The following is a 19,950-nucleotide window of genomic DNA, read 5'->3' as shown; positions in this document are numbered from 1 at the left end:
ATGTGTGCCCGCACGGGCCTACTAGATAGGACCGTGACAAATTGATATTAGAGCCTAGGTTATCGGTCTCCCTACACAAGAGAAAAATGTAAATTAGACTCCTACAAATTGGTGTGTTGACATCCACATTTAATCTTCAGTAAACTAGGAAGCATTCTAGGAAGTCATTTCACTCTTTCTCTCCTTCGTGCGAAATGTTGCTTGTGGCATGGGCTGAATCCAATTTGTATCTTTCAATTCCAATGGACATATCAATAAAATAGACTAGATGTCGTTACTAAAACTAAAAGGATACAAGTAAGGTTAATTTGATCTGGAAAGGTTCCAATTGGTATATGGGCTTAAGGGTCGTGCGAGGCATAGATGACCGATAATTGTAACGAACAAACCTATAAAGTGAGGTTTTTATAATGCTTCATTCATGTTGGTAACGTGTGCTTCTTATTTCTTAAAATAACTGAAGTTATGTGATTCTTGTTGTTGAATTAGCTATAACTATGAGCGGATTATCGAGTAAATTAATAGATAAATCTTTGAAGTATCCAAGTGTAATTAAATGATATCATGGAATCTGTTTAGATAAAGTCTAATCATTAAGTATGTGAATGTTTGAGTGTATGCTAGGTGTGAGTGACCTATAATGCCAAATGGTCTATAAAGTTATGGGATGAATATTGTGTACCCTAGTTTGAAAAAATTTAGTATTGTAGCAGAATGGTAAAATGGGGACCCTCGAGAAATCTGGGAAAATGAAAAAAGAACGTAACAAAATTTAGCCTGGGTTCTGCTCTCGTTGGAGCCGCTAAAGTGGGATGCTCTTGCCAGAGCTCTGCCGGTAAAGAGGGATTTATACTGCTTGAGAGGGACAAAGAGGCAGAACCTTCCATGTTTTTTCTTTCATTACCTTAATATCAATATATCTACTTGGAGAGGGGCTAGAACCAATCACTATAACTCCCAAAAATGTGTTCAACAATAGTAGTACAAAAATTTAATCTAAGATTTAAAAAAGGACTACAATAGACAGCAAAAACAACCATCCACGTGCTACCAAAACATAGAAAATGTCAAAAGCTACTGATAATATAAAATGAGTTTGTCTTAGCATTCACAAATACTAAGAAAAAGAAAGCAAAAAATAAAATAATCAGGAGCTCTCAGACTAGGTAGCGTCCATGTCCTTGGGGCCCTCCAATCAATCCCTAGCCTCGTTCAGCATTATAAACTTGGAAAAGTCCTTCGGGTTAAGCTGGGGAATCTCCTTGACTGGGGCCACACAACTGAAATGGTCTTAATAGTTTTTCACATCAAGAACATAAGGCAATACATGTCCATTCCCTTCCTCCTCTTTTGGAGCAGCTGGCGTTGGAGAAACTATATCTTGAGGGTAGTATTGGGAGGAACTGGAGTTAACTTTGCATATGCACTCCCTATCTTCTTTTGGAACTTCACTATATCAACCTCAACTCGTGTATCTGAGAAAGAGTCCTCACTGTCTGAACCTGTAGCTGCCCTTCTACTACCAGCCTTGTCGTTTCTCCTCTTCTTGCTCCTAGAAGTAAATCCGAAACTAACCAGAAGAGGGTTTAGGGGGTATCCATAGGAAGTACCTCATCAGTATCGAGTAGAGGCGTCCCTGCCTACTTGCAAATGAAAGTAACAAGATCAGGAATAATGTCTTGTTGTTTCGTCTGTATAACATCTTTGACTCAGACATAATCTACTCCCCCCCCCCCCCCCCCGTTAAATTGGATGCCCTTGATAGCACACGTCAACACAAAGGCTCGCGAAAGGGCCATATCGGTGTGGTCGCCCTATAGGCGGATCTTCCTAAATACCAGGTGCATCTACTTCTTAGCATACGGCGACCAGTCATGTCTTGTATTGACCTCTGCAATAGACTAGAAACCTTCTCCCGCTTTGCAGTCTCCACTATAGGGTCCCGCAACAAATCCAAGTCAACCTCCTTAAGTTTGTATCCTTACTCTAGGTTTCGGGACTCCATCTTCTCCAGTACATCATTAATAGTAGTGACGGTCAGAGGAATGCCAAAACTCTGAATGTGACTATCTGGGTAAGGGTCCTCCCAACAAACATTACGGAGGTTGGTATAGAACTCCCTCAACCATGTAAAGTGAGATTCCAGGGAAGCCTCAATCAGCCTAGCAACGCATACTCGACTAGATGAGCATAAAAGGTATGAGCCTTTTCCTCCACCTTATGTTGCACAAATTCCCTCTCGAATTATAACCCAGTGGTGTACTAGTCATGATGTCTTTTCCACTTATCAGCAGTAGAAAATCAGACAAAAAATAGGTTTGAATTGTTGTATCCAACCCTTAACGAAGCCTGCATGGAGTTAAGATAAGTGAGAACAATATAGGCTAGGCGCGGGGGGGGGGGGGGGGGCTAAAAAGTAGACAAGTTTTGGTTTTAAGGTGATAGGTTATTGTTCCAAGAAATAATGTTACAATTGCAAGAATCTCCCTACATGGGAGGCAAGCCACTACAACGGGATTGGGACTGCTAGAACGACTATCTTGATGAACAACATATGCGAAAATGGCATCCCTTCGTTGTAATATCTTTCAATCTCATCAGTTTTTTGGCAAATTAATGTATATTAACTATACTTGACCATAAATAGACCATTCTTTCAACAAATACCCCTTAAATAGTGTCTAATTTTTAGTTTTGTCAAAGCGACTCTTAAACTTCCTCCATCAATTTTTGTATTGATTTACCAATATGTTTACGCAATCCTTACCCCAGTATGTTGTGTAAACATTAGGGACTTAAGAAAAGTCACCATGACAAATTTTTTAAAAAAACATGTACCAACCTTGTTCAAACATTTAATAATTACATGAAAACCGTTGCAGTTCTGATCAATTACTTAGCATACAATCATAACAATTGAAGCAACAAAGTGAGAAGTGAAGAAGAATGAGAAATTACATGAGAATTTTCGATTTGTACAAGGGTGATTGATAGAGTTTGGAGAGAGTTGAAGTAAGGAAGAAAGAAGGAAATGAAGAAAATTATTCCCCATTTCCCTTTAATTGTACCTGAGCTCCAATTACAGTCCCACTACAATGGGAGGGTTTCCTCTCTAGCAGGAAAGTCCTTGAAATTTTGGAGTCTTGATTCAATCGTAATGTTTTGCTCGTTAATTATCCCCCTCACCCCTCACCCTTAGCTAGATAACATAGTACCTGTTTAATGGTTAACATGTCAACCTCTCTTATCATTGAGCATATGTAACCTTTCAAGAACTACCTCAGCATCTAGCTCAGGATGATTCAGAGGTAGTTCTTGACATGGTTGTAAATCCCTTGGAGACATCTTTTCAACGCTGTCGATTTTTAGCTCATTTTTTATATTGTAAGAGGGAGATATGCTAACATAAGATGCACTGTTGAAGAAAGGGAAGTCCAAATCCTGATTTAAAAAAGGGCAAACTAGTCTTTCCCCAATTAATTTTCCATTTCGTTTTATGGGTTTATTGGGTTTAAAAATAAATTAGTTTAATTTTTGAAACTCAAAATCACGCTTAGGGTTTGGAGAAGAGATAAAAGTCAAGAATTCGCCAAGAGCGTCAAGATTTGCAAGTGGATTTCGTCGTGGGTGATCCTTATAAAGGTATGTGAGATCTTTTAGTGTTCAGTTAGTTCACCCACACATAAATCTTGTTTCAATACCATGATTTTCAAATTGGTTGAATGAGAATAGGGAAGTTCTTGCAGGGCATTGATGAATGCTTGTTGATGAATTTGTTGAATGCCTATTATTGTTTTGATTCGTAATTTTGGGTTGTTTTTTGAGTTAGATCTATTTGGTATTGAAGGTACTAGTAATCCTTAGGTATCGGGAGAAGAATTATGGACGTTTAGGGGGTTTATCTTTGAAAACTGAGATGAAAAAATTTTGGGGTAGCGTCATGCGCGACGCGCCTGCAGTGCACCCAGGTGGAGATTTAGAACAACGGGTCTTGCACGACACAAATCGGCATATTTTGCATTGTATTCATAATTTAGTCTGATTAATCTCTTCTAAGGGATTTTAACACTTCTTAATGATCCTAATTACTATAAATGACTTCAAATCATATATAAATATTTTTGAAACATGAATGAACAACCTTGAATCAATAAATTCAAATTCAAGGAAAAGTTAGAGATAAGTCTAAAGAATTCCTGAAGTCTTTTACGAATAGTTTAAACTTGAACATGAGTTTGAGTAAATACTAAATATAAGAAGGATAAGTTCATTTCAAGTGTCATAAGTCTTTCAAAAACGTTTTTAGTGTCATTTTAAGACTTAAGCTCGAGTTTAGTTCAGATTAAAGTGAAGTATTCCTTCAAAAAAATGTATGGGAAATAAGTATTCCCCAATGAACTCAAAATGTTTTCACATTTAAAAAGAAGCTAAAATTATATTTTCAAAGAACCATCGGGATAGTTTTCGGTGAACGAGAAATAGCTCTTTAAATTATGCAAGTAGGGAAACTTAGATTTTCAAGATAGCCATTGAGGTAAGTGTTTTGAGAACTAATCTCAAATCACAGAATCAGTATGTTTTTAGAACATAAGAGTCAGTATATTTTGGGAGTAGTATTCAACAATTGTATGGGAGAGAGTTCAAACAACTCACACCCCCTAAACTATATAGCCACTACAGGTAAAAAAAAGGATCATACTTTTTTGATGAACCCTTTTCACATTATATTAGTAGATACATTGGGTAATCAAGCATTATGCATTTGGATTGGCTTAGGATGTGAACAACGTGAGATAGATCACTGTATCATCAATGTATCTCTTCAGTGATTGTTGTTAGTTAGAAAAAATCCCACATAAAATAAATGTATTGACATATATACATCAATTTATTTTTATTTTTACATATATCTTAGAGTAATGTATCTTGGTATGCATTCAATATTTACAACATGCTTTCATATATATTTTCTTTATATTGCAGTTTTCTAGAACTTCTTTAAAATGAAATAAGTCATAGTATTCATGTATCGAGCACCGCAAACGTAAGTGTTCCTTCATACTCTTTTCAAGCTTAAGTTTTTTTAGCATTCCAAATCGAATACTCCTATATTCAATGTACTAATGCCACTGTCTTGTGTCGTATAATGATGAAGATGCAAGTAACAAGGATCGACATCCGATGCACCATTGATCCAGTGGATCATTCCAGAGTCAATGGTGAGCCTGCTAGCATTTTGAATGACTAATTTTATTTGTTTTACACTATTTTATTTTTTAGGACGTTGTGAGGTCAGTCCAAACATCCATTCCAATTTTAGAAGGATTCATTGATAGAGATTCCTTATTTTAATCATTTAGTCTTTTCTTTACCTTTTGATTTGTTAGTACCTGGGTTGCCACTTTTGGACAGTTGAATATTTAATATTTATAACATTCTAAGTTATATTAGTTATTTTAGTTATTGATTACTGTGTAACCATGTGTATTTTCTTCCGCTGACTTATGTAAGCTAGGACAAGGGTCTGCTCGAGGCTATAAATAGTCTTTGAGTATCGTTCATATCATGGGTGTAGTATTGGGGAGTGGCAAACTTGGTAAGACATTGCCGAGTTCAAGAGTCCAAGGGATTCTATGAAGCGATGTCTGTAGATTCCTAGTTATCAATGTGAAGCATGCCACATACATATTTAGGAGGAAGCTACATGTAGGAAATACTTAAGTTATTTTATTTTCCTTTCGTGTGTCAGAGTTTATCTGTAAAAGTTTCCCTATAATTTGTGCTTACGCATCTTTTCACATAACCATGCTTCCATGGAAAGCAACAACAGGTCGTTCAACTAGCAGGAATGTAGAGAAACCAGAGTTTCCATATGCACCTGAAGTTCAACCGCAAGGAGAAGTTTCTACTCTAGAGTTCAGAGAGATAATAAGGATGATCAGTCATGTTGTGACCATTAAAGTTGGGTAGTTGATAGGAGCTTGACAAGAAATGACTGGCATTTCAAGGATTCGTGAGTTCTTAAGGATGAATTCTCCATGTTTCATGGGGTCGATCATTACTGTTTTATGCATGTTGTTGATGTGGAGAGAGTTGAGCTAGTTGTATATCAAAGAAAAATATTGCTAGGACTTAGTTCGAAAAGTGCAAGGATGGCAAAGATGAGGATGCACCACACCCAAGTTGGGATTATTTTGATGAGTCTTTCTTTGGTCTTTTCTTTCCTCGAGAATTGGAAGCGCCTAAGATACACGAGTATCTTACAATGAAAGATTATTTCTTAAGTGTGCATATATATGGATTGAAGTTCACCCAACTATTCTTCTATGCCCTTAAAAGGTTAAAGACATGAGGAGCACAATGATCTTTTTTCTTCACAGATTTATGCCATGCATCAAGAAAAGAGAGCAAAATTGCAATGCTCATAGGCGACATGGGCATCAAGGTTGATTTATGTGAAGTAGGTTTAAGAGGAGAAGTTAAGGAACAGATAAAAGTATATTATTAAGAGATCTAAGACAGCAAACAATTCAAGGAAACAGAAGATTAGTGCCAATAGTCATCCTTCCAACAGAGAAATAAGGGTCTTTCCCCATCATCTGTTAGTGAACCTGCACTAAAGACAAAGGATGAGTACAATGGTAAAAATTCGAGACATAAACATGCATATTCAGAGGGTAGTGTGTCATAAAGGGGTAGTATACTTCCTCCCTGCGCCAAGTGTGGTAAAAACCACTCCGATGATTGTCGTGAGGGATCCACCGGTTGTTTTAAGTGTTGTCACACCGGAAATTTCATTGGAGATTGTCTGAATAATAAGAAGGGAAATGGTAGTTGGGGTAATATAGCCCAGTCTTATTTAGTTTCTCCACCAAAAAAACTTGCACCTTAAAGAGATACTTGCAGAATTGACAGAGGAACAAATAACATGTATAATCTCAACAATCGCCAAAAGCATGAGAACTCACCAGACGTTTTCTTTGGTATGATTCAAGTCTTTCACATTACTTTTATGCATTTCTAGACCCATGAGTGAGTTTACTTTTTGTAACTCCATATGTTTCTATAAACTTTTATATTGTTCCTAAGCAACTTAGTGAACTATTAAGTGTCTCCACACCTGTTGGTGAATAAATTCTTGCAAAGATTCTATCGTCATTATCCCATTTCCGTCAATCACAAGAGTACCAAGGCTTATTTAGTTGAGTTAGACATGGTAGACTTCGAAGTCATTCTTTGTATGGGCTGGTTTTATGCCTTTTATTCTTCAGTTGTTTGTAGACTCGAGTAGTCAAGTTTCAGTTTCCAAATAAGCCAATCGTGGAGTGAAATTACAGTTAAACAGTGCGTAAGGTTCATTTCATTTCATACCTTAAGGCGAGAAACTTTGTTTCTAAGGGGTGTGTCTATCAGTTAGTATGGGTTAATTACTCTAGTGTTGAGATACCTCCTATTTATTTAGTTTCAATAAAGAAAGAGTTCCTAGAAGTCTTTCTAGATAATCTTCAAGAGTCCCTCCTGAGAGAGATAAACATTGATATAGATCTTCTTCCTTATGCTCGTCCTATATCTATTCTCGCATAAATAGTGAAACCATAGGGTAAATGAGCTGAAAGAATAGTTGAAAAGTCTGTTAGATAAAGGTTTCATTCTAAAAGTATTTCACCATGGGGCACTCCTGTCTTGTTTGTGAGAAAGAAGTATGGTTCCTTATGATATTCATAGATTATCGTCAACTGAACAAGGTTGCCATTAAAAATAAGTATCCTCTTCCAAGGAATTATGATCTTTTCGATCATCTTATGGGTGTTTCCTCTTTTTTCCAAGATTGACCTCATATCAAGCTACCACCAATTAAATGTTTGGAATTGTGAAATTCAAAAGAAAGATTTTATAAACAAACATGGGAATTATGAGGCTTTGGTCATTTCACTAGGGTCGACCAATGATTCTGAAAAATTCATGGATCTTATGAATAGTGCCTTCAAACCTTATTTAGATATGTTTTCCATCGTCTTCTATGATGACATACTAATTTATTCAAGCAATGAAGAAAATCATAATAGTCACCTTTGAATAGTCCTTCGGACATTGAAAGATAAGGATTTATATGCTAAGTTCTCAAAATGTGAGTTTTGACTTAAATATGTGGCATTCTTTAGCCACATAGTTTCCAATGATAGGTTTAGAGTTTACACCCAAAAGATAGAAGCAGTTCACAGTTAGCCTAAATCCACGTCTCCAACTGATATAAGGACTTCTCATCTATCTCGTCTCCTTTTGGAAGAGTACTCAGAAAATAGATAAGTTTAAATTGTCGGAAGATTCTGATTAAAGCTTTCAAAAGTTGAAGAAGAGGTTGACTATTGCCCACTCTAGACCATAGAAGAAGGTACTAAAGCTTTTCTGGTGTAATGCATCTATAGTTAGTTTGGGTTGTGTGTTAATGTAGAATAGCAAGGTCTTATGCCTCCATATAATTAAAGTTTCATGTGAAGTTCCAACCCATAACTTAGAGTTGGATGTTGTAGTATTCACCTTGAAAATATGGTGTCACTATTTGTATGATGTTTATGTGGATGTATTCATAGATCACAAGAGCCGACAATATGTGTTCACTCAGAGAGAGCTTAATCTTATATGTCTCAATATTTATACTATTTTCTGATGGGCAAGGATGAATAAAAGAAAATAACTATTTTATCCTTAGTTTTAAGTTCTCTTTATTGTATCGATTTATTTTTATGCGTAAGAAAGCTTAGATTATTTAAAAATTGCAGGTGTGAGAAATGTGATTGTTGACAAGTAATAATGTTAGATTAAGCATTATGATAATCTAAATAATTATAATTCGTAAGACCTATTGGACGAATTCATCAAAGAAATTTTAAAAATATAATATTTCAGTCTTCTCAAATGAGCAAAAACTTGTAACAAATTTCATTTTTTCTAAAAAAAACAATGATATCAAGTTGAATTTAAGAGAAAAACTGATTTATATCATATATATAGTTGCTTCCATCCAGAGGTAAACAAACGTGCTAACGTCACGTGAGTCACCGTTCACCCGTTAACTTCTGAAAAATTAATCTATATATGTGTGTATATATAGCTTGAATAGAAGATATATTTCATTAGCTTGAATGTAATACTAGAACTAATTGGGTGCATCGATTTAAATATTGGGTGTCTCTTTATTTTGAGTTGATGAAATTGGGGTTTTAATAAGTTTTCTTTTTGTTGTTTTTTGTTTAAAAAAACTTATAAAATAAGAGGGCTCATAGTTTTTGAACTTGTAACTTGTGTGCAAACTACAAAGTAAAGATTAAAAAAATCAGTACTTCACAAAGTAGGTTGTATCAACCGACATAAGGGGTAATGATACATGTACCGCTAAAACTAATTTAGTATATACATGGAGAACCACGATTCATATGGGATCAAGTAGAGGTAGAGCAGATGATAGTGGGAATGTTCTCCTATGGTTTGTCGCGCTTACAAAAATTTTGCAACTTAATACCAAAGCAATGTGGATTGAAGTGGGAGTGCAATATTGGCTTACTAACCAACAAATATGTGTTAATCAGCTACAGTCTTGGAAGATTATGTTAATCTTCTTTCTAAACCAGTTTTCTACTTATCTCATCAAAATTGTTCTTATACAATGAGTACCCCAAAGTGGGATCCATTAATTAACCTAGAGGAGGAGACATCAACGGCTATAGCATGGATTTTCTTTCCTTCAATACCCCCAAAATTTCTTTGGGAAAGAAATTATAATCACATTAGCTGTAGCAGTTGGAAAACCATTGCAGGTTGATATGGCGAGTAAATATTAGACTCGACCAAGTTGTTCTACGTTAAGGTGGAGGTGGTTTTGAACAAGGAGTTTCCAAAGCGAATCAAAATTGAGTTAAAAAGATCTAATGGCGAGATTGTAGAGAAGTGGGTTTACATAAAGTACGATTATATGCGAAAATACTGTAAAACATGTATTATATAGGGTCATGATGAAGAAAAGTGCTATTAAAACATCTAAAACTACACCTACCAAGGCATAATGCGAGCAAACAGATCTGTGAGATGATAAGGCACGGACAAGGGGAGAGGGAGAGAATAGTTAAATAATTGAAAACATTAATGGGAGAGAAGGTCAACATAAGATGTGTGTGGGAGAAAATAAAGAAGAGAGATTTCAGGGGGGAAACATAATAAAGGTTTGGGGGAGGAGAAAGAAGGTTATAAATCAGGTGCGAAATAAGTAGGATTTAAAACCACAAACAAGTTTGATTCATTAAATGATAAGAGGATACTGATATGTAAGAACAAGGAACATTATGGAACAATGAGAACATAGATTTTTCCACCAAGCAATGAGTGGAATACACATTCTCACAGCCGAATATAGTGGTAAGTGAAGAGAAAGATATTGAGGGAGAGGGTGAGAAGAATTTAGCTTGAGGAAAATATTAGTGATATGGAAAGCCAAAAGGTAGGTGGCGACGAAAAGGAAAAAGGTGTTAACATAAACATATTGGATGAGGACGAGAAAGGAGTACATACTCCTACATTTTTACAAATCATTCTTGTATAGTTAATTACAACTTCAATGGAGACATCGAAGATTCAAATGCACAGGCTTAATGAGGATGAGGAAATGGAAGAAAATATTCAGCGAATTGGCAGGGCTGGGGATTTATCGCCCAGACATGGGAACAATTGCTTTCCCGTTTTGATAATTCATGATAGGTTAAAGACTAGTAAGAAGGCCTTAGCTAAATGGAGTAGAGATTGTTATGTAGAAATATATCCACACTTGAAGATTTGATCAAGGTTAAAAAGTTACAATTTAACTTCAACCAACCCTAGATAACAAAAGTGAGTTGAGTAAGACAGAAGCAGAGTTGAGAAAATTTTTGGTTAAAGAAGAGGAATATGGGAGACAAAAAGGAGGCATGAGCTGGTGTAAGAAAAGGGATAGAATTACAAAATTCATTCATTCATATGTAAGGGGAATAACAAAGAAGTTGTGACAATATCGTATTAAAGATATACGAGGGTATGAAGTCACTGATAACATTCAAATGAAGATGGATAGAATGTTGTGATTATTGAGCTTCTAAGTTATAAGGAAGTTAAAAAGGTAGTATTTACCTAAAATAGAGATAGTGTGAGTGGCCTAGATGGTTTCACAGGTAGGTTTTTTCAACGCTGTTGGGATGTGTAGGAGAGGATTTACAAGATTGGTCCAAGAATTTTTATTGTTGGCAGGAGCTTCCAAAATTCATTACAAACACCAACCTTGTTATGATTAAAAAAAGAGTTCATGCAAGAATTTAAAGATTTTAGGCCCATCAGTCATTGAAATTTTTCTAATAAGGTGATATCATGAATATTACATGAGAGGATAGTAAGAGAACTTCCAAATATTATATCTCCTAATCAGTCTGGAGTTATGAAATCATGAAGCATAACGGAGAATGTGTTGTTGGAATAGAAAAATTGTACGGGATATATACTTAAAAAGTAAATATGTTAATGTAGTGGTAAAGTTTGATATGACCAAGGCATATGATATAGTGTCTTGGATATTCTTTAGAAAATGCTTAGGTAATTTGGGTTTTCAAAGGTGCTAATAGATATGGTCTGTAGATTGATTTCCCTAATTGGTACTTGATACAAATTAATGGACACAATCACAATTTTTTCCACTCAACTAGAGGTCTAAAGCATTTTGATAACACATTTTTTTGTAGAAAAAACATTTTCATAAATCATGTACTACAGTCCATACCTATTTACATACTATCAACTATGTTTCCACCAAAGGGGTTTCAGAACAAATTCACCAACTGTGTGCTAAATTCTTTGGGGGGAATTATATAGAGGTGAAAGGTAAACATTTAGTTACATTGAATATGTGCTATCCAAAGAGGAAGGGGGCTAGGTTTCAGATGGCTTTTTGATATATGTAATGCTCTCTTTGGTAAATTGTGATGGAGGTTTAGAAAGTAGACATCTTTATGGAGAACATTTATGTGGAGCAATTATTGTAAAAAACACCATCCCATAATGGTGCATAACAAATGTGCATCTCAGGTATGGAGAAAATGATACGAGTTAGGGAAGATATGGAGCATGAAATTTGGTGGCACAGAAGGACGGGAATGCTAGTTTCTGGATGGACAATTGGAAAAAACAAGACGCTCTTGCTTATATAGAACAACGAGTGGTAGAGGAATAAATTGAGGCCAAAGATTTGATTTATAATGGGCAATGAGACATAGAAAAACTACAACAATTATTGTCTCAACATATGGTAAAATGAATTGCAGAGAGTATAAATCCTAAATTGAGTGTGAATACTCAAGATAAGTCCTAGTGGATGGGTTATTAACATGGAGAATTTACTGTGATATAAACATTTCATGTAACAAAGATAGAAAAAGGAAGATTTTGAATGGATGAATATTATCTGGATTGTGGGATTACCATATAAAATCTTTCTTTTTCTGGAGAGTATCAAGAAAAAAAATCCCCACGGATGTTGTTCTTGAAAGGGTGAGGGTACATGTAGCATCGAAATGCTACTGATGCAATAAGGGTAAGGATAAAACAACGCAACATCTATTTCTAGCAGCTCCCATAGACTAAAATCTATGGAAGCATTTTTCTTCATGTGCAGGTATTAGAATTGAAAGAGTTCACTTACAACAATTTATTACTATGTAGTGGGATTGCACAGGATAGTACAAAGTTAAAAAAATTTGTAAAGCCATACCAACAATTATTATCTTTGAGTTGTGGAAAAAAGGAATGCTAGAAGAAAAGGGAAAATGTTGCATATGCGAGGTTATTAGGGCATTGTCAACAAATTGTTCAATGTTTCATTAGAGTGAAGTATCCGTGGATGAGTGGAAGGATTCAGAATTTGAGGGAGATGCTCACCATTTAAAGTGCATATAAACCTACACTATATAATAGAATAGTGTATTGCGAGACACCAGATCAGAATGGGTAAAATGCAATACAAATGGTAAATGTAAAGGAAATCCTTGACAGATCTCTTATGGATTTATCATACGACATAGCAGGGGATATTTAATGTGTGCGGAGGCACAAAAGATAGGGAAAACCACCAATATGGAAGCTGAAATTTTGGGTTGCTAAAAGCAATGCAATATTGCGAAACACAAAATTTTCAGAAGAAAATTTTTGAGACAGACTTATTAGTACTCACAAACATGTGGGTTAAGCAATGGAAGATTTGTTGGTTACATGTTTAAAATATAAAGAACATACAACAATGCTTAGCAGGGAAGCATTTTAAGGTAAAGCATATATTTTGGAATTCTAATAAATTAGCCAGATTATCTGTAATGATGTGTTTCAGAATACCCAGTACCCACTCAACCGTATACACATGATACTCCTCGGAAATACATCGAGAGTTCATGACCCATGGGGGACTCGCGAGGTCCATATACCAACACGGACGATCTCCACGTGTCTGTGCGGACGATCTCAACGCACTATCATAATATCAACAATTTTCGCACGGACGGTCTTCACGTGCCCAAATTACAATCTTAACACCTAACCATCCCCAGCACGGACGATCTTCACGTGCCCAACTTATACTCAATCTCATATCAATGCATGTACACAATATTATATCAGTAAAGGGGATTATGATGCACACCTCGATTATCACAACAATACGAGTGGAATAAAGAAAACACAATCACACAATGATTTCAAGTCAATAATATATCACCTAATTCCCATATGCTTTGGTATTCTGAAATTACAATCCACATTCTACAGTAATAAATTTATTTTTTTACACCGGTACTCGTACCGATGCCCGTCACACCATTGATACGAGACTCTTATCTTTCACCCTTACCCCTTTTTCTAATTCATTTTTTTAATTCTTAATTAGGATAACATCCTTCAACAAGTGTAAAAATTCATAATATACCTTAGATGCCGAATTCGTGTCGCGAATCTTTTAAGATTTTTCCTTTCCTTTTCGCAAGGTTTTGAAACGTTCCCAATCTACCAATTTTACAATATTAGTAAGTAAGCACTATTTTGTAGACATTCAAATTATTATATGTCTACCATAGACGCTAAAACTCACTCATATTTCCAACCAAACTCCAAATCTTGATATATATTGGTATACCAAATTTTTCATACTTGCTAAATTTCAAGCCATGAACTTAACTCTAACCTCTTCAAATGGACTAAAATTCAACATTAGATCATATAAAATAATACCTAATAATTAATTATCATTCTCAAGATATTACATTTAAATCAAAATTTGATAATTAGCTTAAACAGGTCAACGTAATAACGTGCACTGCAGACAAACAAGAGCACTGCAACATGACCATCTGCAGGTCATTTTTTTTAATATACCAACGTTACAGAATTTTATACAAAGGCCAATCATTGAGATATGATTTCCAATGATTGTCAATGATTGGCAGGATTGCCAATGATTGGCTCATGATTGACAGTCACTTTTGTCTCCTGCAATTATCATAACTCAAAACTCCATAACGTGCTGCCATCCAAAATTTTCAATTCCAAATCCCTTTATTTTTTTCCCCATCAATTAGAATAATAACAAGAAATAAAATGATAAAATAAGATAAAAATCAACCCTTAAATCAATGTACACCATCAGAAAGCTGGTCATTAACAGAATTAGATACATCCTGGGCTGATACTAAACAATAAGGAAATTTTTAGAAAGAAATTGCCCCTTTTTTTAATTATAATTCATACCAATTGTTCTCCCCACTTTGATATTAACTATCCATGTAATAATATAATAATAACAACAAACCAAATTACTCTGACAACATACCTTTGGTAGAATGGAAAAGGGATAAGAAGTTCCTTATTATCGTTAGCAGAGGTTATTGTTTCTCCTCTCGTTTGTCACTTACAGAAAGTTTCTGCCTCCACCCCTTTTTATTTCCTAAACAAGAGTTTATTAACCGTGAAACCCCACTAATATATTATCTATATTACTTATTTAAATTCTTCTTTAAAATTTTTATCAACTAAATACTCTTAGTCTTCGAATAGTTTATAAATACCCCTTTAAATTTTCCAAAAGGAGTTAAACTAGTCCTAGTTCTCAAAACGACCTAGCAGGTCGTTACATCACCTACCACTTAAACAAACGTTTGTGCTCGAACGGGAAAAGAAAAGAACTAACCTGAACACTCAAAAAGATGAGGATATTCACTCCTCATGTCTGACTCAGTCTCCCATGTAGCCTCCTCCACTGGACGATGCTTCCACTGAACCTTTACAGAAGCAATCTCCTTGGACCTTAGCCTCCAAATTTGCCTATCCAAAATGGTGATCAGCTCCTCCTCAAAAGTCAAATTTTGATGAAGTAACAATGAATCTCATTGAATCACATGATCACCACCATGATGATACTTCTTAAGCATTGAAATATGAAATACAAGATGGACACTTGACAAACCAGGTGGAAAAGCCAACTGATATGCCACCTCACCAATTCGCTCAACAATCTCAAAAGGACAAATATACCTTGGGCTCAACTAGCCCTTCTTTCCAAACCTCATCACACCATTCATGGGTGAAACATTCAATAAAACCCTCTCTCCAACCATAAACTCTAAATCACGAATCTCTTGATCTGCATAACTCTTTTGCCTACTCTGAGCCATGAGAAGTCTATCTTGGATCAACTTGACATTGTCCAAGGACTCCCTCAACAAATTTGTACCCCATGGTCTAACCTCAAACGCATCAAACCATCCAATTGGAGATCGACATCTCCTACCATACAGAGCCTCGAATGGTGCCATCTCAATGCTCGAGTGATAACTATTATTGTAAGCAAACTCTGCTAAAGGCAAGAACTAATCCCACTGACCACCAAAGTCAATCACACATGCCCGCAACATGTCCTCTAGAACCTGAATAGTCCGCTAAAACTGACCATCAGTCTGAGGCTGAAAGGCTGTACTAAGATCCACCCGAGTCCCAACTTTTTCTGCATAGACCATAAAAAATGAGATGTAAATTGGGTGCCACGATCTGAAATAATAGATATAGGAACCCCATGCAACCGAACTACCTCCTAAATATAAACCTTGGCTAACCTTTCTAAGTTATAGGTAGACTGAACTCGTACAAAGTGTGCAGACTTAGTCAGTCGATCCACAATGACCAATATAGCATCAAACTTACCCAAGGTTCGTGTCAATCCTACCACAAAGTCCATAGAACTACGCTCCCACTTCCACTCAGGTATAGGCATCCTTTGTGTCACACCTCCAGGCCTTTGGTATTCATACTTCACTTGCTTACAATTCAAACAACGAGATATAAAATCTACTATGTCCCTCTTCATACGACACCACCAATAATGTTGTTTCAAGTCACGATACATCTTAGTAGCCTCCGGATGAATAGAGTACCTCGAACTATGGGCCTCCTCCATGATTAATCAAGTCAAATCACCTGTACGAGGAACACAGATACGACCTTTAATCCTCAAAACTCTTTCACTATCAAGAATTGCACCCTTGGTTTTTTCCTGTTAACACCTTGTCCCTAATCTTACATAACTCACCATCATCAAACTGTTGAGCCCGAATCTGCTCCAACAAGGATGACCTAGCCTCCATAAAAGCCAACACCTTACCAGATTCTGAAATATCAAGTCTCACAAAGCTATTGGCCAAGGATTGGACATCCCTAGCTAAAGGTTGATCGTCGACCTGTAACATGGCTAGACTACCCATACTTACCGCCTTTCGACTCAAGGCATCTGCTAGAACATTTGCCTTGCCTGGATGATAAAGAATAGTCATGTCGTAGTCCTTGAGCAACTCCAACCTTCTCCGCTGCCTCAAATTCAGATCTCTCTGATTGAATATATATTGGAGGCTACGATGATCCGTGAACACCTCACAATGCACGCCATAAAGGTAATGCCTCCAAATCATTAATGTAATCACAACAACCGCCCACTCTAAATTATTAATAGGGTAGTTCTTCTCATGAACCTTTAATTTCCTCGAAGCATAAGCTATCACCCTTCCCTTTTGTATCAACACACAACCAAGACCAATCCGAGAAGCATCACAATATACAACAAAACCCTCTCCCTCCACGGGTAGGGTCAAAATCGGAGCAGTAGTCAATAAAGTCTTGTGCTTTTGGAAACTAACCTTACATTCATCAAACCACAAAAAAGTCACATTTTTCTGTGTCAATCTAGTTAATGGAGATGCAATGGATGAGAAACCCTCAACAAACCGTTGATAATAACCTGCAAGGCCCAAGAAACTCCGAATCTTAGTAACTGAAGCAGGTCTGACCCAATCTCTAACCGCCTCAATCTTCTTAGGATCCACCATGATACCCTCCTTGGACACTACATGTCCCAAGAATGCTACCGAACTAAGCCAAAACTCACACTTTGAAAACTTTGCATAAAGCTTCTTCTCCTTTAGAATCCCAAGAACAATCCTCAAATGATGCTCATGTTCCTCCTTAGTGCGTGAGTATATCAATATATCATCAATGAAGACAATAACAAAGGAATTTAAATACGGTCTGAACACTCCATTCATCAAGTCCATAAAAGCTGCTGGGGCATTAGTCAATCTGAAAGACATCACAAAAAACACGTAATGACCATAACGTGTTCGAAAATCCATCTTAGAGATATCCTTCACCCTAACCTTCAACTGATGATAGCCTAACCTCAAGTCAATCTTTGAGAAAACTGAAGCACCCTGCAAATGATCAAATAAGTCATCAATACGAGGTATCGGGTACTTATTTCTGATGGTTACCTTGTTCAACTGTCAATAGTCAATACACATACGCATAGAGCCATCTTTCTTCTTCACAAATAAAACTGGATCACCCCAACGAGATACACTCAGCCTAACAGAACCTTTGCTTAATAAATCTTGTAACTACTCGTTCAACTCTTTCAATTCAGCTTGTGCCATACGATAAGGAGGAATGGAAACACGCCGAGTGCTTGGCTCCACATCAATACAAAAATCAATATCAGGATTTGGTGGAAGACCTGGCAAATCGGTCAAAAATACTTCTAAAAATTCACTCACAACTGGAATAGACTCAAGCATATGAGTCTCAATACTAGTATCTCTAATGTGGGCCAAGTAAGCCAAACATCCTCTCTGTACAAACTGACGAGCCTTAAGGAATGATATCACACCCTTAGAAGGATGACTAATAATACCTCTCCATTCTACTATAGGAATTCCAGGCATAGTTAAAGTGATAGCCTTGGCATGACAATTTAAAATTGTGTGGTAAGAAGATAACCAATTCATACCAAGAATAACATAATAATCTATCATATCTAAGACCTTTAAATCTGCATGAGTGTCATACCCCATCAAGGTAACAGTACATAATCGATACACCCAATCTACAACCACAGAATCCCCGGCAGGAGTAGAGACACGTAGCGGCAAATCAAGAGACTCACATAATATATCTAGACTAGGAGAAAAATATGTGGACACATAAGAATAAGTAGATCCTTGATCGAATAATATAGTAGCTTATCGATGACAAACCGGAATAATACCTGTGATAACAGCATCTGAAGCCTCAGCGTCTGGCCTACCTGAAAAAGCATAACAGTGAGAACGACCTCCATCAGATTGTGAACCTCCACGACCACCACCTCGACCAGAAGGAGAACCACCTCTACCTGAATGAGAACCACCTCTACCATTATATGCACCACCCCTAGGCGGAGGTTGTGTAGCCCTGGAAGTCGAAGCTTGAGAACCCTGATGTAAGCCACCACGTTTGGTCCTAGGGCAGTCTTTCACAAAGTGTCCCATATCACAACACTCAAAACAGCCCCTACGAGACGCAGGCTGATGAGAGGAACCTGAATAACCATAATTCCCTCCACGAACTACAGGTCTAGAAGATGAACCCTGCGAAGTATGCACCGAGCTCGAAGAGTTATGCCCAGTGTAACCAGCCTCAGACGTTTGTATAGCAGCATGAATGGGTCTGCTGTACTGAGGGTGAAAACCTTTGCCCAAGCAACCTCGACTCCTAGGTGGAGCACCACCATAATCACCTGAATAACGAGTCCTCTTTTCCTCTCGCTGCTCAAATCCCTAACGCCAAATCATCTCCAACTCCTTAGCAGCATCTACCACTTTCTGGAATGGAACACCAGAAGCAGCAACTTGAGAAACTCTTAAACGAATCGGAATAATCAGCCCCTTAACAAACCTCCTCACTCTCTTAGCCTCTGTAGGAAGTATAATCGAAGCATGCCTAGCCAAGGCATGAAATTTACCCTCATACTCTGCAACTGACATACCACCTTGTTGTAAACCCTCAAACTCGGTCCTCTTGTGCTCCCTCTCACTGCGTCGAACAAGTTTTGATAGAAATACCTGAGTAAACTAATTCAAGGATAATGGAGGAGATCCAGCTCCTACTACAAATATAATCCCTCCACCACTGTTTGGAAGAGCCAGTCATCTGAAGCGCTGTGTAGTCAACTCCATGAGACTCTACTAATACAAGATTATGCAACCTCTCATGACAAGTAACTATAAATTCATATGCATCTTCAGCTAAGTCACCAGTATAAGTAGGAGGATTCATTAGTTTGAACATCCCAAACATCTTTTGCTCATCAATAGTCATAGAAGGCATATTAACCAAATGTGATGTCGTATCTGGAAACTCCATACTATCCAAACTAAGAGCTACAGTGGCAGCTGGCTGAGTCCTGGGAGTCTTAGAATCTCGAGCAACTATCGGGTCTGGAGTTTGACCTCCAAAAGGGGTCTGTGAGCCATCAGAAGTGACATGCAAAGCCCCTGCCTGGGCCATCCCCTTTAGGATTCCTAACATATGAGACAA

The 19,950-nt window shown here is 36.9% G+C and overlaps 1 protein-coding gene across 1 annotated transcript; it reads right to left on the bottom strand.

Annotated features, from left to right (window-relative positions):
- Nucleotides 1-1,374: 1,374 nt before the first annotated feature.
- On the bottom strand, nucleotides 1,375-17,426 carry LOC138348830 (uncharacterized). The gene is made up of 7 exons (XM_069298411.1): nucleotides 17,238-17,426; nucleotides 16,709-17,108; nucleotides 16,001-16,054; nucleotides 15,798-15,904; nucleotides 15,242-15,401; nucleotides 1,839-1,932; nucleotides 1,375-1,552 (listed from the first exon to the last, which is right to left on the bottom strand). Exons 1-7 carry the CDS (start codon nucleotides 17,424-17,426, stop codon nucleotides 1,375-1,377), a joined length of 1,182 nt encoding a protein of 393 aa, XP_069154512.1.
- Nucleotides 17,427-19,950: the final 2,524 nt, after the last annotated feature.

The sequence above is a fragment of the Solanum lycopersicum genome, chromosome 5 (assembly GCF_036512215.1).
Source record: "Solanum lycopersicum chromosome 5, SLM_r2.1".
NCBI lineage: Eukaryota > Viridiplantae > Streptophyta > Magnoliopsida > Solanales > Solanaceae > Solanum > Solanum lycopersicum.
The sequence above is the reverse complement of the archived record's forward strand: the minus strand, read 5'-3'. Positions and strand labels throughout refer to the sequence as shown.